Below are 24,950 nucleotides of genomic sequence, written 5' to 3'. Positions count from 1 at the left end.
ATGTAGAGCGTTAGAGTCTGAAACTATACTGAAAAAAAGAGTTTGGAACTATAAGAGGGCGCGTAAACGGACAGAATTACATAATTGTAAAGTACATTTAATCAAGCTCCTGTCATCTGAAAGAGATAATTTGCTGTGAATGACAAAAGAGTCTCGTGGGAGCCGGAAGCTGCCTATCCAGTCCCAAATCTCTGTACAGACTGATGCCTTTCATCCAAACCCTGATATGACTCATACCTGTGCCTGGCGGCTATACTATGGGTTTGGTGTGACCGTTTGGCATCTCTAGCCCCCTGTGTGGGTGGGAACACATTCTGTCTGCATTACTCAGTACTAAGTACCTGTGAAGGTTTAACAACATGATACACTCCATCAACATGCTGCAAGTCTTGTCCTGCTGTAGGGGTTTATACGTTTATCCTGTAGGTAACGCTGCCTACCTCACGCAGAGTGTACAATACACACGTGCTAGTCTCATGACCACAGCAGACTGGGTGGGAAGATGGTGGGAATGTGTTAAGTGTATACATAGAGACCACACCGACAGCAAATCGTGTATGAAGGAATTCAGGGTCAAACGATGTCTGTGGGTCCGGCGCTGACATGGACCAGTAGCCACCTCAAATATCAGATGAAAGGAACATTTTGCCTGTTGCTTCTAAGGTTATTGCTACCAAAATTATTAAAGGATTAGTTCACTTCCAGGATAACAATTTCCTGATAATTTACTCACCCCTAAGTCATGTCCATGACTTTCTTTCTTCAGTCGAAAAAAGGTCCAAACTGCAGTTTCAATGCAGCTTCAAATCTAATTTATATACTTTTTAAACCTGCTTTTGTATGCAAACTGCAACAGATCTAAAACACTGCTCACCAAATTCATTAAACGCCTCATGATTACCCTTTTCATGCATTTCCCCAATACTCGTCAGCTCTTGTATTTTTGGGAACAACAGTAGATATTTTACATAAATATGGTACTGTTCGGTACTGTTCTTGTATTAACCTTAACCATATTGTTGTGTTATTTCATTAGATGAAAGATGAACAATATGTCCCACCTGTAAAGTAAGAATCATACCATTTTGAGTAGACCAAAACCGCAGCGTGATTCATCAGTGAGCATCCTAGTCCTTTTCACATGTAGACCGGCAGCCAAGGAAGAGGATCCCCCTAAGCCCAGATGCATGCGGCGGATGTGCTTCACTTCCTCTTTCCCTCCCTTCCTTCCTTCTCTCTCTCTGTCTCGATCTAAGGTGTGCACATTCCACACTGCATCCTGCCACTGGAACGAGAGGAGGTTACACAGACAAACATAAATCACAAGAGACATGATCACTGCATGCATTCAAATATTTGGACTGCAGACAGTTCTGGGCATCTTTATCCTCTCATTTGGCATAGGTGACTCCAATATGTTCATACATTAATTTTACATCCAACAGTGGAATAGGTGCCCATGCATCATGATGATGATGACAAACATCTTACTAGTGAACGCTTTCTAAACGGGTTACTAAAAATACTAATGCTTCCACAAGCAGCCATCCGTGACCCTGTAGGTTAAGGGTGATAGAAGTAAATATGTGTACAGACAGGACAAGCTGTTAGACATCTGAGAAGAGGTCAGCAGTCAAGGGTTAATTGTCTTTTAATATAGCAGCATGTCCTCATGTCTCTTTCCACTTTTGAACTGTGACATCACCGCCTTGCTATGCTGAGGCTGAACATGCTGCATCAGTTGAGATTTGGCACAAATTTCATGATTTCGATTCCACATACATTATTTTGGATATAAATCAGGTACAGAACATGACAAATTTTCTCAAGGAAAAAAAAAAAATCTTAACTAATGCTGTAAAATATACATGAGAGTCAATTGGTACCACTGTAATTCTGAAGGTTAAAATTAACTGATTTGCATACAAACAATTAAATTACACTCAATTACGTTTTTATAGAAACTTACAGTTACATAATTGTGACCCTGGACCACAAAACCAGTCATAAGTAGCATGGGTATATTTGTAGCAATAGCCAAAAATACATTATCGATTTTTCTTTTGCACCAGAAATCATTCGAATATTAAGTAAAGATCATGTTCCATGAATATATTTAGTAAACTTCCTACCATAAATATATCAATTTTTTTTTTAGTAATATGCATTGCTAAGAACTTCATCTGGACAATTTAAAGGCGATTTTCTCAATATTTAGATTTTTTTTTTTCACTCTCAGATTCCAGATTTTCAAATAGCTGTATCTCGGCCAAATATTATCCTAACAAACCATAAATCAATGGAAAGCTTATTTATTCAGCTTTCAGATGACATATAAATCTTAATTTCATAAAATGGACTCTTATGACTGGTTTTGTGGTCCTCGGTTACAATTATATTTCTACTCTAATTTGTTTTTTTGACATACAAACATTTAAATAGTGGCTGTCATAAAAACTTGAGAGATTTATTTAAAAAAAACTAAAGACTGAACCGTAAAAATGATTATAAATATGTCATACTGTGCATATGACAAAACACTAGAGTCACTAAAGTTGCTGTAGATATGTTTTTATGAGGTAAATATGACGTGACATTGTTTACAAGCTGTTATATTGACGTCTTTGCATGGTTGAAATACTGATTAAGTGATAACATGAGACAGGATACGGATTTCAGTTAAATTGTACGTCTTTTAACATACGTTCGAACGTTCATTCATGTTTATTTCGTGCTGTAACTGGTTAAAGCAGAGGAAATGATCATTTATGTGCACTTTGCACTGCCGCTTCTCTTAAACTGAGGCGCTACAGTGATTTGACACTCCACATTAAACATTGCCAAAACAGAATTTATTGCTTGAATACTATAATAAAATGGACAGAGTTTAATATCTGAGGCTTTGTTTCATATCAAAAATAACAAAGCATAAAGCTTATTGTGATCTATTGAATGGGAGGAGCTGAAAAGAGGCTACACTAATCAATTCTTGGGATTTAAGAAATGGTATCGTTTTGTAAAAATGAGAATCGATTGAAAATGGGAAATCTGTTTTAATTTATAATCTATTTGAAAAGCTATATCTATTTTTTTAGACTATAGCCCTAGTTGATTGTGTATTAAATTTAATAAAAAGCATTCAGTTTAATTGTTGAATTATCCTTTTATCTTTGACATTTTTATGCTTAAACACATAAAGATGCTTTTATTCAGAATTTGCATGCTAGTTCCTATTTGAAAATGGTATAAAACATAATGCAGAATAATGTGCTAATACTACGTTTATTTTCTGATAAAGACTCTCAGATATTTCATATATATATATATATATATATTTTTTTTTTTTTTTTTACCATATTTGCCTGAAGAGCTTCCCCAAAATGTATTCCTAGGTTCCCCTACAAAAAAGCAATATCTTACTAAAATAAAATCACACTTACAGAAACTCACATCACATTTTCCTAACATGCACTTACAAGAAGCTATATAAATTATAGTTACAAAAAAGGTGATGTCAGCCATTTTTAAAAACCAATAAGAGGAAGCTGTCAGTTCCTTACTGAAGGATTAGCTCATTCAAAAATGAAAAAAGAAAATTCTGTCATTATTTACTCACCCTCAAATGTTTTTTGTTTTTCTTTAAAACACAAAATGATGAGTTTGTATAATCATTTTTCATGTTTCTGTACAACAGTTCATTTCCATGTCTGTCAAGCTCTAAAAAGGAAAAAAAACACCACAAAAGTGAAATATAGGACCACTTATATTTATTATATTGGTAACACTTTACAATAAGGTGTCATTTGTCAACATTAGTTAATGTATTAACATGAACAATACATTGCACTATTTATTAATCTTTGTTAATGTTAGTTAATAAAAATACAGTTGTTCATTGTTCATGTTAGCTCACAGTGCAATAACTAATGTTAACAAACACAACTTGCGATTAAAATAATGCCTTAGTAAATGCTGAAATTAGCATTAACTAAGATTAATAAATGCTGTACAAGTATTAGTTATTCTTAGTTCATGTTACTAATGCAGTAAACGAATGTTAACTAATTAACCTTATATTTATGCCTTGCTTTTTAAATCCAATATGGCAACAGGCACAGATTTGATGACTAATAATCATGTCATGGTAAAGTCAAATTTGATTAATAATAGTCATTGTGAATGTCTTGCCTTTGACATCATGCTCTTTTGACCCTCATCTAACAGGACACAACTATGTCATTGCAATATTCTTTCATCAGATCCACTTCTCTTAAAGGAACAGTGCAACCACATCTATATTTACACACTCTCATCTTATTTCAACACAGTATTCTTTACATTTTTAAAAACGTCCATGCAAGAAAAATATCTTGTATTGGACAATATGAGTGTGTATGAATAAGCAATTTTACATTTTTGTAGGAACTATTCATTAAACTTTTTCCCATTTTTGTGCCACAGTAGCAGACTAAGAGCGACACTATAAAATAAGGTAAAGTCTGGCTTTTGCTCATTGCTGTATCTGACCACATGACCCTGGTATGATCGCTGATGCCCTATAGTGCGGGACAGTAGCTTACAGCACAAGATCTGGCAAGGCAGCACAACTCAGCAGTCAGGGAGCATCTGACCCCAGCCAGTGGCATGTGACACGGGTTAGATTTTCATTCATACCCTGAGCCCTGTAGAAAGGAAGCTGTTGTGCAATATGAGGAGGAGGGGAGAGAAGCCATCATTGATAGATGAAAAAGAGGAAGAAGGCATGACAGAAATGGACACCACATGACAGGAGGCCACCGTACAGGGATTACAAGGTTTTTTTTCCTCCCTCTCTCTCTCTCTCTCTCTCTCTCTCTCTCTAAAAGTCTTTTTACCATCTATAAAGTTCATCCGGTAAGTTTTTCCTTGTCGGTGCACTCGTTTATCTAATTATACTGTTATAAGCAGCTGATGCCAAAATTAGCTAACGCAGTTTGCAAAAAAAAAAAAAAAGTTTGTCCAAAAATAAAATTCTGTCATCATATACTCACCCTCATGAGGTTCCATACCTGTATGATTTGATATGACCCGTATGAAGAGATATTCAACACACTGTTCTTTTCCATACAATGAATCACTTTTTCCACATTCACTATATGAAAAGCAGCAGTATGGACATTGTGATGGATATCTTTCTTTGTGTTTCATAGTCAGGTGGGTTCGGAACGTCATGAGGGCAAGTGCTTAGATTAGGGAGCACATATTCACTATTAAGTGTTTTCCTTCAATAAACTTATTTTAAATTTGCTGCTTACTGATTGTAAAATAGTTGTTGTAGTAGAAGCTTTAGCTATTGAGTCACCGTGTTAAGGGATCTAGAATAGTCATGTATGGACCCTTTTCACAAGCCTGTGATGACGCGTTTCAACGGTCACCATCATCATAAATCCTTTAAAGTTTTTTATATTTTGATTTTTAAAAATACATATGTACATTTATAACACCATACTTTGTACTATATCACCTTTTCATCAAGTTACAAAAAAACTAGTTAACGCTATGCAAGGGTGTTTCTAATGCCGCGTCTATGGGAGGGACGGTAAATTTAACATTGTTCTCTCTTCTGACTGCCGATATCGGTCTCTCTCAATTTTTTTTCCTTTGACTGAAAGTCGTGAAAACACTATAGTGTATTTTTTCTTTTGCTATTTGAGCAAATGGGAATGCAAAAAATACATTTGTGGTACTCTCCCATTCACTGCTCTTGGATTTTACCCAACTATGACGACTTCCGCTATGAGAAACCCAGAAATGTGAGAAAGGTCCATTAAAGGGACAGTTGCGTTGTTCTCAATGCAAGGTCAAAAAGCTCTCAGATTTCATCGAAAATACTGAACAATAATGAACAAAGGTCTTACAGGTTTGGAACGGCATTGGATTTTGATATTTGGGTAAACTATTGTTTTCATATGTGCTGTATAAGTACTACTAAACAGTCAATATGCATGCCAAGAAGCAACAAATTCATAATAAATAGTGTTCCCTAATCTAAAGCGTGAATTTGAATTTTTTGGATGGACTATCCCTTTAATGGCTGCTCTAGTGACAGCTCTTCTAATGCTGAATCTGTGATTTCGAGCTTCTCACTCTCTTTATTTGAAGATCCTCTACAACTCGGCACACAGCAAGATTTTGAGTGTGTCCTTTTGTTTCGAGTAGCTTAAGAGTAAGACTGTTGCCTAGCGACTACCCTGCATTACAGCATTACAACACATACTTCAGGGTAAGTGTGTGTGCGTGTTTTTTGTGTGTGAATCAGCTGAGAGCCTGTTTTCCAGTGCAGGGGATATCCTAAGGGTTAATCTCTTGAGAAAACATCTTTCCCTCAATACATTTATGGATGCCAGGCTCTGGGACAGTCAAACACATCCCAAAGGAAAGCTAAAATGCTCTTTCTAAAATGCTCTATTGGAGGTTTTGACCGCGTGAGATGAAACACATCGAGTGACACACATCCTGTAGCAGGTGCCTTTGGGATCAAGTATTGGCAGAAAACTAAGCCCATTAATATTTGATGTTTTTTCTGTATTTTTACTGAATGCAAAAAAACTTTTCTTCACACACAAAAATCAGATGCAATATCTATCTCTCTCTCTATCTATCTATCTATCCTCTATCTTTCTATCTATCTATCTATCTATCTATCACAACTACCATGTTTTCTGTATTTGTACTGAATGCAAAATAACTTTTCTTCACACACAAAAATCAGATGCAATATCTACCTACCTATCTATCTATCTATCTATCTATCTATCTATCTATCTATCTATCTATCTTTCTTTCTTTCTATCTCTCTCTCTCTATCTATCTATCCTCTATCTATCTTTCTATCTATCTATCTATCTATCACAACTACCATGTTTTTTCTGTATTTTTACTGAATGCAAAATAACTTTTCTTCACACACAAAAATCAGATGCAATATCTATCTATCTATCTATCTATCTATCTATCTATCTATCTATCTATCTATCTATCTATCTTTCTATCTTTCTATCTCTGTCTGTCTATCTATCTATCTATCTATCTATGTATCTATCTATCTATCACAACTACCATGTTTAGGGTGAGCAAGATGTTTATTGGTTATGAAAGTCCCTCCTGTTCACAACAGAAACACTGTTACAGAAATATTGCGAATTGTATTGATAATGTTATTGAGAATTTTAGTATTATTTTTAAAATGAATTCCTTTTTTCCTTTTCAGCAGCCATTACTTCAGACTTCATGATATTTTAGAAATTATTTTAATATGTTGATTGGGTGCTCAAGAAACATTCCTTGTTATTACCAATTTTGAAAACAGCTGCCTAATATTTTTGTGGAAACCATGATTTTTTTTTCAGGATTTTTTGATGAATAGAAAGTTTGATTTCTTTTTTTTAGAAATGTCTTTACTGTCGCTTTTGAATAGTTTAAGGCATCCTTTCTGAAAAAAAAAATAATAATTTCTTTTAAAAAAACTGACCTTAAATAAAACAGTTTTTGAACAGAAAGATTTTAAATGTTTTTAAAGAATTATCATCTGCTCACCATACCTGCATTTATTTGATCCAAAATACAGCAAAAGCAGTAATATTGTGAAACATTTACTAATATTTACTATTTAAAATAACTACTTTCTATTTGAATATATTTTAAAATGTAATTTATTCCTGTGATCAAAGCAACCTTTTCAGCATCATTATACTTCAGTCTTCAATGTCACATGATCCTTCAGAAATCATTCTAATATGCTGATTGCTTTTCAAAAAACAATTTTTATTATTATTACTATTATTATTCGAAATATTTAAAACAGTTGAGTATTTTTTTCATGATTCTTTGATGAATAGAAAGACCCAAAGATCAGCATTTATCTGAAATAAAAAGCTTTTGTAACATTATACACTATACCATTCAAAAGCTCGGAGTTGGCATAATTTTTTGTTTGTTTGTTTGTTTTTTTGAGGGGGAGAGAATGTTTTCAACACAATAATAATTATACATGTTTTTTTGAGCAGCAAATCAGAATATTAGAATGATTTCTGAAGGATCATGTGACTTGAGTAATGATGCTAAAAATTCACCTTTGATCACAGGAATAAATGACATTTTAAAATATATTCAAACAGAAAACAGTTATTTAAAATAGTAAAAAAAAAAGTTTTACTGTTTTTGCTGTACTTTGGATCAAATAAATGCAGGCTTGGTGAGCGGAAGAGACTTCTTTAAAAAACATTAAAAATCTTACTGTCCAAAAACTTCTGTCTGGCAGTGTAAATTCCATACTAACATATTTCCCCACTTTCTCACCAATGAGATCTCTTATAGCTTCTTGTCACAAAGTTCTGCTTTAAGTACAGACTTTGGGCTCTAAAGAGTTAAACAAATGCTAAAACACTGAAACACGAGAGCTGATGAGGAAGAGGAAAGCGAGAGAGGGCATGAGGGGAATTTCAGGGAACCAGGGTGAATACTGAATGGAGAACGGGCTTTTTCTCCATTTCTCTCGTCTTAACGCAGACTTTCAGATGCTGAACTCCACTGAAGTGACAGCTCTGTTCCTCAGCAGCCATTAACAGCGTCGCTGGACTGACACTGCAACGGCTGCTGTACGCCACCCGGCACAATGCGACCACAAATGTGATTGGTGTCACTTTCTTGGCGCTCAAACTACTTTGAAGACCCCATTTCCTTGGCAAAGCTGAATCAGCCTTGAAAAATGCAACACGGCTGAGTCATACTTCCTCCTGGATATGACAGCGCTTCCTCCACAAACTGATCTGTCCTCCCTCCCCTCCCCACATTTTAAAAAACGTTAAAGGGACGGAACATGGAAGAAGTGAGAAGGCAATGAGTCCACTTTGGTCTCAAACGTAAGATGAATAAACCTACATGGAAATATAAGACAGGCAAGCTCAAAATAAATGACTCAGAATGCATGTCCCATATATATTCTTGTTTTATTATAAAGCATATATTTTTTGTTTGTTTTTTAAGAAAATTAATAATTTTATTCAGCTAAGATGTATGATTTTGATCATTTGCATTACCAAACTTTCACATTTTCTATTTCTGTTTTTATTTCTTTTGAACTTTCTATTCTTCAATGAACCCTGGAAAAAATGTATCACAGTTTCCACAAAAATATTAAGCAGCACATGTTTTTTTTTTTTTTTTTTTTTTTTTTTGCCAATGACAATAACAAACATTTCTTGAGATTTATAAAAAGATCTGAAGACTGGAGTAATACCAGCTGAAAAAATAGCTTTACCATTACAGGAACAAATTACATTATAAAATATTTGAAAATAAAACTGCTATTTTCTATTGCAATAATATTTCACAATATTACTGTTTTTACTGTATTTTTTTTAATCAAAGAAATGCTGCCTTGGTGAGAATAAGAGATTTTACATAAGACATTTTACATGGAGAAATTTATTAGCTTTGATTTTGTATTTTATTGATTTGTTTCAATCATTTCCAAATTTACTACTACTCCACTATTATTATTATTATTATGTTGCAATTATCCATTTATACTAAAAAATATTTATATATAGAGTTCAAAGGCAAAACCAGCTAAAAGCTATCTCAGTCAAAAATGAGATAATGATACTGAGTGAATGCTCCTGACACGTAGTATTATACTTCAAACCTTCAAACTCGCTTAATTCCAGCCTCAGACCATTTAGAAGTACCAGTACTTACATAGAAACCTATACAACGTAGCCGTATATATATATGTACATATACACATAAAATAGACAATAAAAATAAATAACATATCTGTCCAAGTGTGATAGCCAGTGCAAGGGGGAATTCCAGAGACTGATGAAAAACCTGTTGCACTTCTGCAAATACAGCATCAAGCATGGCTTCTGAACTATGAATAATCATTTAAGTAATTCGAGTAATTGCTTAACTGTAATATAAAACAAAGGGGGGAAAGTTTTGCTAACAAAACCTATGTCGCACGATGAAACAAACACAGTCCCCATACGCCTAACAAACACACACCCTGGTCAAACGGTACGTCATTTCTGCAGGTGTCACTTGTTAGAAGCAGGATCTTTCCTCTCTGCTTTGTTGACACATAACAGCACAGCCATAAAAGACAACGCCAATCGTCAGATGAGTGACGCCGACATAGGGGATCAGTCTCTGCCGGATTGTCCCAATGATGTCATTACCAGCTTGCTGCATCAAACACGGTCTGATTACTTAATGAATGAGGTAGATAGAAAACATTTATTTTTCCATTGACACATGGATCACAAGTTCCTGAACCATCACAAACTCCACTAACTAAATCTTGAAAGTCATAAAAGACTTCGGCTCAATCCTCTCCTCTCAGCTTTCATTTTCCTTGAACTCTATTCAGGGGGTATATTCTAGACGGAGTGAAAAAGATGTGACTCATAGAGGGAGCAAATGGTAGTAGGAAGACAGCGGACAAATATGGTCTCTGCGCTCTACTCCACTGTAGACAGATCCGCCAGGGCTGGACGAAAGCGTGTGGACCGGATCGAGTGCAGTCGAGACCACAGTGGAACCCACAGGGACCCTGAAGGTGTTCTCTTAGCATGCCAACATTGCCACGCTGATTCATTCACCATCTACCGCAACCCAAACCCTCCTACAAGCACCAGCATTTAACTCGTGGCGGCAGCCGTCACCATACAGATCTGATTCCTCACAGCTGACACATCAACCCAGACAAACATAACAGTTTTTAGATCTGTTCCAAAACATATACTTATATTTACAGTGGAAATCTGAGTTGAAATTGCACAGATGACACAAATGCTTCTTTTTTTCTAGCAGTGGTTTGGTAAGTTGCAGTCAGATAAAAATGTTTTTCATTTTGGGTTTCTTTTCATTGAACAGTTCTCAAAAGAACAATTTTTAAGTCTGAGGAACATTTTAAGAATTTAAAGAACCTTCATCCACAATACAGGACCTTTTGTGCAATGAAAATCTTCTATGGATTTTTAAGGTTCTTCATGGAACTTTTATTTCTTAGATTGTAGTGCTCATATGCTTATTAAATTTGAATATCTTTGTGAATCATGTCATCCAAACTAAAATGTGACCCTGGACCACAAAACCAGTCATAAGGGTAAATTTTTTTTTTAAAAACTGAGATTTATACATCATCTGAACTCTAAAATAAATAAATAAGCTTTCCATTGATGTATGGTTTGCTAGGACTTGACAATATTTGTCAGAGATACAACCATTTGAAAATCTAGAATCTGAGGGTTCTAAATATTTAGAAAATCACCTTTAAAGTTCCCCAAATTAAGTTCTTAGCAATGCATATTACTAATCAAAAATTTAAAATTACATATACAAAACATCTTCATAGCACATAATCTTTACTTAACATCCTAATGATTTTTGGCATAAAAGAAAAATCGATAATTTTGACCCATACAATGTATTTTTGACTATTGCTACAAATATACCCATGCTACTTAAGACTGGTTTTGTGTTCCAGGGTCACAAATAACAAGGTTATCATATTTTTCCACAGCTGTTGGGCAAACTAACATTTCAAACATAAGATTGAACTGTGTTCTTAGTGCAGGGGAGTTTTTCTAAATGTCAGGTTGGGAAAGTTGTCACAACGTGTTTTAGGTGTTATACATTTGTACAGTTTATCAATTGTATTAATATTTGTTGGGCTAAAATAATTGTCTGACATTTCTGCATGTTATACTTCTGTTTTTGTTTTTGCTATCCTAAAAAGCAAATAATCAATGGGCTGTACAACAGTTTTTGTTTACAATACCAATGGAAACGTTCAACAGAATTTTTGAGACTAGCACGTGTTTATTAACAGTGATATGTTTTTAAAGCATCGAGTAAAATGAGTAAAACCTAACTCCAGTTTTCTTTTCTTATCCTCCGAATACGAGTGATACAAAAGTATTGAGCTATCGATTGTACCAGTGTCAATGTACAAAGAACAGTAAGAAAATGTCACAAACAAATCTCTATCTTTTATACCGCATTAAGTGTGAGCTGCTTGAAAATATTCCTTCTTGTTAAACCTGACCATCCGCACAAACATCCTGTCGGTTTACTCATGGATAAGGAATGACACATCGAAGTAATGATAAATAAATACATATAAAAATCTATAGTTTATATAATTTAAAATGTTATTATATCATTGTTTGATGTAAAAAAAAAAATAAACATGATATTTAATGTAATGTGTTCTGTCATTCTTCATTCTTATTTTGATCCAGAACACAAATATTGCAATATCATTGCGATGAATAAGCATCCAAATTACCTCAAAGACTATTCGCATGTTGCTAGTTGTTTGTACAGCTGTCTAAATTCAGTTGGAGTTGTAAACACCGCCATCGCGTGGTTTTTATGTCGACAAACCACAATGTTCTCTTCACAGTGTCTGAAAGGCGAATAGCCTACTGAACTAAAATACTTTTTAAGTTATTTTTACTTCTCCAGAGAATTCTGCCTTTAATCCAATACAAAACGTTTAATAACATCAATTCAAACTTTTTTTAGTTTAAATATGGAAGTCGCGTTGTGTTGACTGACAAAAGCCCAGAGAAAAGAAGTCAATATATACACAGAAGTCAATATATATACACAGAACCAAAGCCTGAAATTAAACATACAAAAATCTTGCAAGCATTGGTATTTACTTTAATATGAATTATTTTGCAAGTAAACTAGTTTGATCTTGAATCTTTAAGGTGTTTCAAACTTTAAAACTCTTTTAAACACATTTGGCATGTTAGACATGTTGAAATGAGTAATGCATAACCCGTATTCGTAGCTAGCGGGGAAGATTTATATTACAATGCGTTTTGGTTTGTGATAACATGTGTACTTTGACATAATAGCGGAAATATAATCTGATGCCACACATGAGTAAGATCATCAGCATGAACACTAACGCAACTGGTATTTGGGGGAATTTTGTGCTTAGGACCATAATAACGGACAAGTCCATTTCCGAAGTCAGGGATGTGGGTCATTCTGCTTTAAAGATGCATAAAAGTAAAATAACACGCAGTAAAATTTACCATGGCATAGATTCATCACTGCTATAGCGATTAACAATTCATTATTATGGCAGCTAGTTTATATAGTTTGGAATAAAGTAAAATATAGCCTACCTACAGGCTAACAAATTATAATTAGGCAATAAAATTATTAAGAATTGATCTTGAGTTCAGGTGCACAAGCCTCTAAATCCATTTCTTAGTATTTCTTTAAAATTAGCATTTATTTCTGGCAACTTTGTATAGGTTTCTATGTAAGTATTGGTACTTCTGATTGGGCTGAGGCTGGAATTGAACGAGTTTGAAGTACAAGTATTTGATGGACGTATAATGTGTGTCAGGAGCATTCACTCAGTATCATTATCTCATTTTTGACAGAGATAGCTTTTAGCTGGTTTTGCATCTGAACTCTTCATTTCTACAACAAATCTGAGTCTTATTCAACCATGAGGTATTTATTTGTCATAGGAAAGCTTGCAAGTGCAACCGTTTCATTTAGTGAGATTTGGTTTAGTCACTTAGTCAATAAACTCCGTTTCCGCTCGTCCCGGGACTCGACTGAAACACTGATGATTAATACGCGGTGAGTCAAAAGCGCAGTGGACTATTTATGTCCCCTATATATAGAGGCAGGAGCCGTTCACTCTCAGTGCGGGGCAGGTCACTGCTTTACTTCACTTCTAGGCACAAACAGACATTGTGTTTATTCGCTCTACTTTATTATTTTATTTAACTATGCCTTACGCTTAGGGGGAACTGATCAGGACTGGAACCAGGAAGGTGGTACGTGCTAACACCACAAGGATCGATATCATGGACTAATAGGGAAATGGTTGCTGTATTAATTGAACTGTAAATCACTTTGGCAAAATGTCAGTTAAATGACTGTAATAAATAGCATAATTCAGTACAACAAATCCTAAAAAATGGAAAAGGAAAACCCTAGAAGTATATCGTACCTATTATATTCACGTCAACAGCTTAAATATTTAACAACGTATGTCTAATACATTGTTTATTTTGATGGGGCAAAGTTAAACAATGTTCACCGCCATTCAGGTTTTTAAGAAGATGATTCATCGTTGACACACAGCCTTGAATTAGAGAGTGTGTTAAATTTACTCCACTTCCTACAATAATTTAACGATGTTTTCCTGTGGTCGGATGACTAGACCAAAGAAAACTTCCAGAATCTACTCCCACATATTGATATTTTGCTTTTATCTTAAATAATCTCCAATGTTCTCCATACAGCTGTGAATCAGCGCGAGTACAAACACAAGCATGTTTAACATGCACTATGAATCACTAGCGTGACTAACGCGACGGGAACAAACTTTCATCTTTCAGTTTTAAATGCAGATGAAATCAGTCATACAAGTCTCACGATTGACATCTATTGCTCGCTTTGAGTATTACACAGCTTGTCTAAGAAAAAAGCACAATACTTGACTGCAACCGCACAATACTAACAATTTATATTTTTAGAGGCGAATACTTACTGCCATACTGCTTACTGCACAGTATAGTCAACTATTTATTACATTTACATACACATGTCACATAACCTTATAACATTATTTTAATTCAGCAAGCATTAAGTTGCCTTCTCAAATGACTTTGCATTTTATTTTGCATAATTTATCCAATTTTGTATGCATATGTATTCTCTGTCCTAAATGTTGGAAATCCAATAAAATAGTAACAACAAAACCTGAAAAATGCATATGATATGAGATCATATTCAGTGTTGCATTCTATAGACTGAACAGCATAGATCAGAGGTGGCGAACGTCGGTCCTGGAGAGCCGCAGCCCTGCATAGTTTTGCTTCAACCCTAATCAAATGCAGCTGAACAAGCTAATCAAGGTCTGAAGGGTTACTAGAAAGCAACAGGCAGGTGAGTTTTAATTAGGGTTGGAGATGAACTCTGCAGGCCTGCGGCTCTCCAGGACTGAAGTTCACCACCCCTGGCATAGATGTACACTACCAGTCAAAGGTTTTTAAACAGAAAGATTTTTAAATGGTTTTACAAGAAGTCTCTTCTGTTCACAAAGCCTACATTTGGAAATACTTTTACTATTTAAAATAACTGTATTCAATTTAAATATAATTTATTCCTGTTATTTCAAAGCTGAATTTTAGCACCATTACCCCAGTCACATGATCCTTCAGAAATCATTCTAATATGCTGATTTGCTGCTCAATTTTTTTTTTCAGGTTTATCTGATGAATAGAAAGTTCAGAAGAACACCATTTATCTAAAATAGAAATCTTTTGTAACATTATAAATGTCTTTATCATCACTTTTGATCAATTTAAAGCATCCTTGTTAAATAAAAGTATTGATTTCTATAATTTCATTCCAGTATATATATCAGAGGTTGCGTTAGACGTTAATATCATCCATCATTTTGACGGACAGGGTCATAAAAATTCTGTCATAATCTATTATTACCCGTCATTTTAATTTTCATAATTTAATTATGCTTTTATTTTTGTTCACGTTTTATTTTGTTTCATTTTTAATTATAAACTTACAGGACAATACAGGCTTATGCATTTATTTTGAAGAAAACAGATGACAGATGAGACTGCATAACTTATCATGTTCAGCACCACACCCCACAGTGACAGCGATTTTAATATATTCTCATTTTTATGAACCAATATCAATTCGTAAATCGTATGCTGTTTATTTTCAGTTGATGAATGAACAGTATATAGTGCACCTCCCATTCAATAAATCGCAATAGGCTAAGCTTTGTGTTACATTTGATATGAAAGTCTCAGATTTTAAATACTGTCCATTTCATTACAAAATTCAAGCAATAAATACCGTTTTGGTGCTTTTTACATTGGCATGATCGTTGTAGCTTCTGGGTGCTCACCTGTGCATAATCAAAGGCATAGCAAAAGATTCATGATAGTTTCATTTTTGTTCTGGATCCAATGCTCTGCTGCTACACTGGAGATTTTTCCGTCACTGAAAAAAACAATTCTGTCAATGAATATATAATGACATATAAAGAGTTCAGATGCAAAAGCTTCTAAATCTATCTTTCTTTAAAATTAGCATTTCTTTCTGGCTTTCTAGTTTTCTATGTAAGTACTGGAATTTAGCGAGTTTGAAGAAAAAGTATTTGATGGATGTATACTATGTGTCAGAAGCATTCACTCGTATCATTATCTCATTTTTGACCAAGATATATATATATATATATATATATATATATATATATATACTGACCAAGCTTTTGAACGGTATAGTGTATAATGGCACAAAAAACTTTTTATTTATTATCTTTGGACCTTTCTATTTATCAAAGAATCCTGAAAAAAAATTACTCAACTGTTTTAACAATTGATGATAGTAATAATAATACAAAAAAATGTTTCTTCAACAGCAAATCAGCATATTAGTGTGACACTGAAGACTGGAGTTATAATGCTGATCACATTAATAAATTACATTTTAAAATATATTCACACAAAAAAACAGTTATTTTAAATATTTAAATTATTTACAAAATTATTCTTGGGATCAAATAAATGCAGGCTTGGTGAGCAGAAGAGACTTCTTTAAAAAAAAACATTAAAAATCTTACTGTACAAAAACTTGACTGGCGGTGTATATTTCACAGCATATGATAACTCCTAATCACATGTTGTTGGTGAAAACAATTAAATACACACATTGTTTTTTAATTATAATTGGTTTTCTATCAAGAAAAAAACTTTAGACATTAAATATTTGCTTGTTTATCTTTAAAGCTCTATTTGCTCTAGATCGTTAGACATGATCTTAGGGTTGGAAGCCTGTTTGAAACGTTTGTTTAGTACCTTAAAAAAACACTGTCATACTGTGGACAGTGTACATACTGCAGACACTGTAACTATAATATAGTAGCATATTATTCTGAACAATAGCCCAACCCTCAGTTAAGCTTCAGTTTTACGCAATATTTTTTTTACATTATTTCATATTAAAAAAATTTTTTTCTCAAATCAATTTATGCAAACTAAAATGCAATATTGCATTAATCAAGTTGTGCAAATTAAATCGATAATTTACAAATACACAGAAGGACTTAAAAACCACCATTTCAGAAAAACGCAATGGGTAAAACAGGGTTTCCAACCTTTGCGTGTATAGCTTTGAAATTAGGCTGTATGCAGGAGGAAGTATCACCATGACGACAAGGGTTATCTTTGTTCACCATGTGTTTCCTGTCTAAGTGAGGTGTTTAGTGCAGGGGACATAACAGATCTACTACAGCTAACACTCAAGAGATGCCACTTCATTGTTTAATGTGTTCATGTTAAGTGTGGAGGATTTTTAACCATACTGGGCTGCCACTATGGTGCTTTGATTTTGGGGTTTAGGATACAGTGATGGCAGGGATATGGTCAGAGGTCTGGACATTGTACCTTATGTTAGCGTTTGGTACTCCAGACCCCTCACCAACAACCCAGGAGAAACTCCATGAGTTCAGAAGAATCTTCTTGGGTTTGGACAAATGCAACGCCTGCATTGGAACATCCATTTGCAAGAAGTTTTTCAAGGATGAAATAAGGTAAACTAGTATATTTGCTATTTAGTCAAAGAAGAATATTCTCTATATTCATACTAGAATAAAAGTATAGGATCCCAGGAGCAAGGTATCCAAATGTCCAAATACAAAAATGTCTCAATACTGAAGTAAAGATGTTCTGTTAGCTCTTTTTTAATCTGTTTTTTTTTCCATATGCATATCTTAACTTATCTAATATACTATATTCAGGTACATTTTAATTAACTATTCAGCTTACATAAGTTTCTGCTTGTTTAAACAAAATTTCAAATAAGAGCATTGCATGTCTTTTTCTACATCAACATTGTCTTCAAAATGTGCGGCTCACAGTATCTAATCGCTGATCTGAGTGAACACGAGCAATGAAAGCAGAAACAGGAAGCTAACATGGACACTGATTATTTCACCACAGGTTTGAAAGATGGCCGACTGCTCAGTCTAATCTCTCCTCAGCAGATGTGTGCTCATATGAGGGAAACTACACAGACAGCACAGCGGGCTTGAGACCTGTGGTGCTGTCCCACTTGATGTCTCCTCACCTGCACCAGATATCAGACAATAGCATTTGCACCTCAGCAGGCAAGGGGAAATCCTGCAGCATTGAAGCTGTCCTCAGGGCCACTTCACGCTTCCAAAGTTGGGTCCGCTCCAACCTACTGCTTCCCAGCATGGTGAAGGTCTGCATTCGGTCTCTGTATTCTGATGTCTTTTTGAGATCAGCAGTGGCTCAAGATTTAAGGTCTGAACAATTAAATTTCAAAGGGTTATTAATTTGAAAACTAGGAGGTGCCAGTTTAGCACTTACAATGTGGCAATTTTTTTCTTGATTATCAATGGTTCTTAAAGCAAAGCTTTGGTGAAGATGAAGGTAACAAGTGTATTTCTTCCTGCCAAACTTTAAACAGATTATGTTTTATGGGTGTTTCTTCAACTTTGGGCACTTTTATGTGTGTTCCATTTCTAAATTGTAATTTTCCCACACAACAAACCTGCAAAACTGCAAAGTGAACCAACCCATAGTTGAAGAAACACTCTACATTGCATTTAATTTATATAGTACTAATTTTTTTTTAGTTTTTTTTTTTTTTTTTTTTTTTTTTTTTTAATCAAAACCCTTTTTCTAGGGTCTGGTCACCCCGATGCTGCGCTGTCCATCTCAAAGGCTGCTGGACCGTATTGTGCGACGCTACTTCGAAGTGACTGACGTGGGAAGCGTGCAAATGAAGCACTTCAGTGAAAAGGACAAACTCAGGCTTCTTTACACCCTGGCTGTCAATCAACAACCTCTCATACTCCAGGTATAACAATAGGTTTTCCGCCATGATTACTGCAAATTGAAAATTACATTAAGCACGCAATAGAGGGTAATGATTAGGTCAGTTACCCGGATGCGCGGCCATACTGGCGATACTCGGATGTAAACAACAGCATTGATAGCTTGGTTAATGTACTACTGCTGCTAAATCATATACATGAGGACATAGTAAGCAAGAAAAGGTTTTAAAGATATGTACCAGCAGTATTAATTAAGATATTAGCCTAATATGTCACCTGCCTGACTGAAAATTATAAGAACAAACACTTATGTTGTCAAGATTCTTGCCCTTGAAATCCTGGTTGAGTTTTACCAACCACAAACACCTTTTGTTCCTTAGACAGTTTTTTGCACTCGTCTCATGATTCTTTAAATAACTTTTGTCAGTCTATAGTACTCCAAATGTGTTTCCCGGTCTGACAGATTAGTACCACCAAAAACATGACAATAACTGATAATTTTCAGCAGCAATAATCAGCAAAATATTCGAGTTTCTTTCGTTTCAGTGGCATTGTTTACATTCAGTGCCCAAGTGATGACGCGTTGTGATAATATTTGAATTTTCAATTAAAACGGCCATGTGTGAGAAAAAAGTAAAGTAGTTTGCACCACAGATATTATTGCTGATCGTTTCACATTTTTGTTGTAAAACAGTTGTTAAATATTAAATGTTTCACTACAATCTTACCTGGCTCTCTGCCAAACGTGCGTTTGCTTTCCAGAATTGCCGCTTCTGTGAACCCCGCCTACTTTCATTTGATTGGCCATCTCAGTCATTTTAACATTAACGAGCGCTGACGCAGACCAGCCTAAAATATAACTTTTTAGCTTCTTTGCCATTCCTACAAAATGTATACATTATAAATTTAATGTAATTCGCTTTGGATAAAAGCATAGCCTACCATAACTAGAAACTGTTATGTTAATTATTTTATTTTTTTATTTTTTTTATTATTTTTTTTTATTGTGCGATATAGATATACAAACATTTTATTGTGAGCAATAAAATAAAGGATAGAAATGCGAACATATATATATATAAAGGATAGAAATGCGAACATATATATATATATATATATTTTTTTTTTTTTAATAAAAAAAACACACTTTCTACCTCTATATATAAAGAAACGAAAATATACACACTGGCATTGCCTCCTCAAGCTCCCTCGTTTCCTGTTTTCAGCCCTACTTTTGACTTTTCTGCCTACAGATGTTTCCAGGCACGGAGGGCTGGCCCTTCCTCCGCTACCATGGCTCCTGTGGAAGGATGATGGTCTGGGCAGGGAGCAAACCTCTCAGGAGCCTGTTTTCCTCTCCGCTGGAGCGCCGCGCAGACGCTGCCTACCAGCTTCTTCACATCACCCAGAGCCTGAGCTCCAACAGCCTCCAGTTCAGCCTCTTCTACACCAGGGTCTCAGAGGACATGTTTGGTACCTTGGACGATAGCAGGGTTTTCATTGTGGATACCAGTACCATAGGAATCATTGACCTGCAGGAAGGTCAGTTTTGGCTTAGTCAGATACGCAGCAAACTGTAAATAGCTTTTATGGTAAAATATTGCTTTTACTATGTACCGTGCATGTTATACCGAATTCATTATATTCCTTCTTCCTGCAGGATATCCTCCTGATGAAGACTTGCTACCAAAACACCTTGACGTTTTCTCCTGTCTCAGTGGATCTTGTGTGAGACCTCCTCCGTGCAAGACTGTTCGAGCCGCACAGAGTTTTATCCTACTTTGCAAACATGTCATTAACAAACTGATCATGCCTAATGATGTGCAGTCAGGTCTTCCCAAAGAAGCAGTCAGTGCACTCACTATCTGTGCAGACCAATCTCAGTCTGACCAAAGAATAATTGCTGCTGTCCAAACCTTAAAAGACATTTTACAGACATTAAGGCCATGCAGCGCTCTCTATGGATACAGGTATCCAGAATGCCTCTATAGTGACAGGTTCTAGACCAAAACTACACACTTAAAGAGACAGATCACCCAGAAAATTAAAATTCGACTCGCTCTCACATGGTTTCTAAACTTGTATGACTTTCTTTCTTGTCTTGTATGGAGAATGGTCTCCAATAGTCTTTAAAATATTTTTTTGTGTGCAGAAGTCAGTCATTCAGGTTTGGAATAAGAAAGTGAGTAAATGACAAAGTTTTCATTTTTGGGTGGACTATCCCTTTAAGGCCCATTACTGACTGAACCTAGCAGTAAGGCAATATAGAATGTAGCACTTAAGTTTTCTGCTGGACAACCATGACATGAAATGAATTGTGTAACATTATCAGTATATATCCAGTCAAGGATCTTGATGTTATCAAAGCATAGCTGTCAAACAAACCTTGAGACATATTATGCAAAAAATAAAAACAAAAATGAATACAAAAAATAAGTCTATTCAAATAGCATAAAATAATTCACGGACGAGACACGGAATTTCATCACAAAAGAAGAATATTTTAATTACAAAGACAACTCTGATTAGTAACCCATAAACCATATCAATCTTCATGTTTCTGTACAATGCTTGCTAAGCAGTTTTATTCATGTATAGAAAATGTAAAAAGAGAAATGTTCAAAACGACATTACTCCATAAAATTTAATGGCAGGAACTCTGAAAAAAAATAACAGCATTCCATCAACAAATATTTTCAAGCAATAAATATTTATAAATAGTGTAAATTTACAACAAGATTAGAAATATAACACAAAAAACACAAATTAAAGTTTATTCCTTAGTCTATGTGCAACCCATTTTTCTTTGTGACTTGGCTATCCCCCCCCCCAACTTAACTTTTTCCTTAAGGAAAAGAGACAAAAATATTTTTTAAAGAAAAAAAATTCACATTACAAATTCTTTTTTGTTACCTAAAGAAAATGTTGAACAAAAAAGCCCAGCTACGGTAGTACTTAAAGGAAATAAGATTTAAAGAAAATCATGTATTAGCGTGTACATGAAGTACAGAAGAAGACAAAAGAAAAACAAAACAAGAACCAAAAAAGAGGATTAAAGCAACAGTAAAATAAAAAGGAAGAGTCAGTAGTTTTGAGTGATTTTGCCATTTGTGGTATATACACAAAACCATATTTCCTCAGCAATAGTCTATTTGTAGTTTGTGTTTCAAAGAGAAGTGGTGCTGAACAAGCTGAAACACTCCTGAAGATGGAGACGATCCCACTCCAGTGGGCCTGAACTCCATACTTGGCAAGGTTGCATAGACAAACAGCTTAGAACCAGCAGCCTTGTGGGGTTTGCTACAGAAACCAGTGGTGTGGAACTGGGTCAGGTCTCCTGAATATCAGAAAGAGATGTGTTGCGTTCCAGGGTGTTATCCGAAGAACCGTTAATGTTAACGTCAAGTCGAGGAGGAGGGCAAGGGTGGGGCCTGTGGAAAGAGTTAGAGGATATTAAGCATGCCCATTTCTTGCTACCGGAGATTAATCATATGAATATAAAAAAAACTGATAGAAAAGGTCTATGCAGAGATTAAGGCTTTGAGACTTACTAATGTGAACTGGTCATACACTTGCATGAGGTCCTCTATTCTGTACTGCTCTAAAACCACAAAGTTCTCAAGGTTAGGGCTGCATCTCCGAGCACAGCCCTGGCAGTGCACCACGTACGTCTTACGTGAGTTGCTCTCACTGGTAACAAACAGCAGATCGAAGACCTCAACCTGTGCGGGAAAAAAAAGAAAAAAAGATTGAAACATCTGCATGAAGAATATAAAAGACCCAATTAAATGAAAATGGAAAGATATAACTAAAATGTACTGAAATATAAACAAATTAAAAAAAAACCTTAACTGTAGTTGTTTTTGGCAAAACCAGGTTTTATAGCATAAAAAAAATGGTAAAAATGTAGAAATATTTTAATTTCACTGCCAGACAAAAGTTTTGTACCATAAAGTCTCTTCTGCTCACCAAGCCTGCATTTTTTTTTTTGAAAAAATGTTGAAATATTTTTACTATTTAAAATAACTGTTTTCTATTTGAATATATTTTAAATGTAATTTATTCCTGTGATTTCAAAGCTGAATTTTTAGCATCATTACTCCAGTCACTGATTTCTGAATGATCATTTCTAATATTCTGATTTGCTGCTCAAAAAAACATATTATTATTATTATTATTATTATTATGATGTTGAAAACAGCTGAGCAGAATTTTTTCTTTGATGAATAGAAAGTTCAGAAGAACAGCATTTATCTGAAATACAAATCTTTTGTAACATCATAAACGTCTTTATCATCACTTTGATCAATTTAAAGCATCCTTGCTAAATTAAAATATTTACTTCTACAATTTATTCCCAAAATTGTACTGTGTAATGTTACAAAATCTTTTTATGTTGATCTGTCAAACTTTCTATTAATCAAAGCATCCTGAAAAAAAAAAAAAAAAAATACTTTTTTTATAATAATAATTAAAAAAATGCAAATCAGCATATTAGAATGATTTCTGAAGGATCATATGACACTGAAGACTGGAGTAATGATGCTGAAAATGTAGCTTTGATGACAGAAATAAATTACACTTTAAAATATTTTTAAACAAAAATGTGTTATTTTAAATACAAATATTTTAAAATTATACTGTTTTTGCTGTACTTTGGATAAAAAAAAAATGCAGGTTTGGTGAGCAGAAGAGACTAATAATATATAATATTAATTACCTAATAGCAAGCAAAATGTCAATACAAAACTTTGAATGTTGACTTTACAAAGTCTTCACAAAGAACAGAAATTCTAGGATCTAAAAATAAAGACGTGGATTAAATTTGTTGAAAGAAAAAAAAAAAAAAATTCTAAAAATCTAAAAATTCATGTAATTTAAAATTCAAAATCACAGGTGTAGTTATCCATGATCAGTGTAATTTCAGCATGATTGCCATGATGAGTAAAAATGTAGAATAATAGTTTTTCCCAACCACTTCATTTTTCACGATGCTTCCAAGTTGCTTGTGATTAAAGAATAGGAATTTTCAAAAATCATTTTAAATAGAAATCGCATTTGCAAAGTAACATTTCAAGCCACAGAAATATTTGAGAGCTGAATATAACCAGAATTTTTTTTTAATTGATTTACTTGAAATACCTGTTGACATTTTCATGACTTATGCATTTTTAGAATTGTTTGTTAATTTTTTAATACCATGTTAGCATCATGGGCTATTTACATGCCAAACACAAGGTCAGCAACAATCTATAGGATTTTAAATGATTATATAGAATTTTATATGTATTATACTTTCTATTTGAAATTATTATATCATTTATAAATTACTATTTAAAACATTTTAACCTGACAGACAACAATTCTAAAATACGTTCAGGTGATGCATTACAAAATATTCCACTTGTTTCTGAATAAAAACAGATTCTGGTGCTTTTTTAGAATTACATTATTTTAATACATATTCAGGGCTGACAATGTCCAATTTTAAACGAATGTGTCAAAGCAACCATTTATTTCTTGAGTGTAAAACCATTTCCTATTATTTAAAATTTATAGACAATTCAAATCTAAAAAACCCTGGTGAAGCATACATACCTCACAGATGCTACAGTAGTGAGCAGGTTCGTCCTTGGTCCTTCCGTGCCAAACTAGCTCTTTTCCAGCAGCTATAAGCGCCTCCCTCAACGTCTGACACTGCTTTAGTGTCCTCAACAAACAATACCTGAGGAGAAGGAACAGACCTTACTTAACACTTCCATTAATCTGCTTGAGATTTCAGTCACGACAAACTTTGTCAATGTGACCTCTCAAAGAGCCACAATCGTAAATGTGGTGCAGCAGACGCACTTGATCATCTCAAAGAGTTTGTGATCTGACACTTTGATGTTCCTGGCCATGTTCCAAGAGAGGTGAATCATGGGAACGATGGATTTGACACTCTGGAGTTTGTTCCACTCATAGCGTTCCACAGCTGACTTGTACTGATGCACTGAGGAAGGACAGATAAGAAATAAACACTGAT

At 34.5% G+C, this 24,950-nt stretch overlaps 2 protein-coding genes and 1 long non-coding RNA gene across 6 annotated transcripts in view; 1 reads left to right on the top strand and 2 right to left on the bottom strand.

The window, feature by feature from the left end:
• Window positions 1-1,218: 1,218 nt before the first annotated feature.
• LOC127170676 (uncharacterized) lies at window positions 1,219-19,685 on the bottom strand. Its single transcript, XR_007828390.1, has 3 exons — window positions 19,654-19,685; window positions 18,190-18,391; window positions 1,219-1,285 (listed from the first exon to the last, which is right to left on the bottom strand). It is a non-coding gene; the product is annotated as an uncharacterized LOC127170676 (long non-coding RNA).
• Window positions 17,348-21,423, top strand: dipk2b (divergent protein kinase domain 2B). The gene is made up of 5 exons (XM_051118842.1): window positions 17,348-17,653; window positions 18,063-18,327; window positions 18,775-18,948; window positions 20,179-20,467; window positions 20,586-21,423. Exons 1-5 carry the CDS (start codon window positions 17,472-17,474, stop codon window positions 20,927-20,929), a joined length of 1,254 nt encoding a protein of 417 aa, XP_050974799.1. The 5' UTR covers window positions 17,348-17,471; the 3' UTR covers window positions 20,930-21,423.
• Window positions 21,424-21,482: 59 nt separating this feature from the next.
• Window positions 21,483-24,950, bottom strand: part of kdm6a (lysine (K)-specific demethylase 6A) — a 58,743-nt gene continuing 55,275 nt past the window's right edge. For all 4 annotated transcript variants that reach the window (XM_051118837.1, XM_051118840.1, XM_051118839.1 and 1 more), the window contains 4 exons: window positions 24,776-24,917; window positions 24,524-24,650; window positions 22,477-22,647; window positions 21,483-22,356 (listed from right to left, as the gene is read on the bottom strand). In XM_051118837.1, the coding sequence (XP_050974794.1) occupies window positions 22,327-22,356; window positions 22,477-22,647; window positions 24,524-24,650; window positions 24,776-24,917 (470 nt within the window). In that variant the 3' untranslated portion in view covers window positions 21,483-22,326. The remainder of the gene's footprint in view (window positions 22,357-22,476; window positions 22,648-24,523; window positions 24,651-24,775; window positions 24,918-24,950) is intronic.

This window comes from Labeo rohita, chromosome 9 (assembly GCF_022985175.1).
Source record: "Labeo rohita strain BAU-BD-2019 chromosome 9, IGBB_LRoh.1.0, whole genome shotgun sequence".
In the NCBI taxonomy this organism is placed as follows: domain Eukaryota; kingdom Metazoa; phylum Chordata; class Actinopteri; order Cypriniformes; family Cyprinidae; genus Labeo; species Labeo rohita.
This window is presented reverse-complemented; position numbering and strand designations above follow the sequence as displayed.

Excerpts from the sequence above, each read along its gene's own strand:
- dipk2b (XM_051118842.1), top strand. The coding sequence starts at position 17,472 with ATGGCAGGGATATGGTCAGAGGTCTGGACATTGTACCTTATGTTAGCG. Across the intron at positions 17,654-18,062 it reads TTTTTCAAGGATGAAATAAG|GTTTGAAAGATGGCCGACTG; the intron begins GTAAACTAGTAT and ends ATTTCACCACAG. Across the intron at positions 18,949-20,178 it reads AACAACCTCTCATACTCCAG|ATGTTTCCAGGCACGGAGGG; the intron begins GTATAACAATAG and ends TTCTGCCTACAG.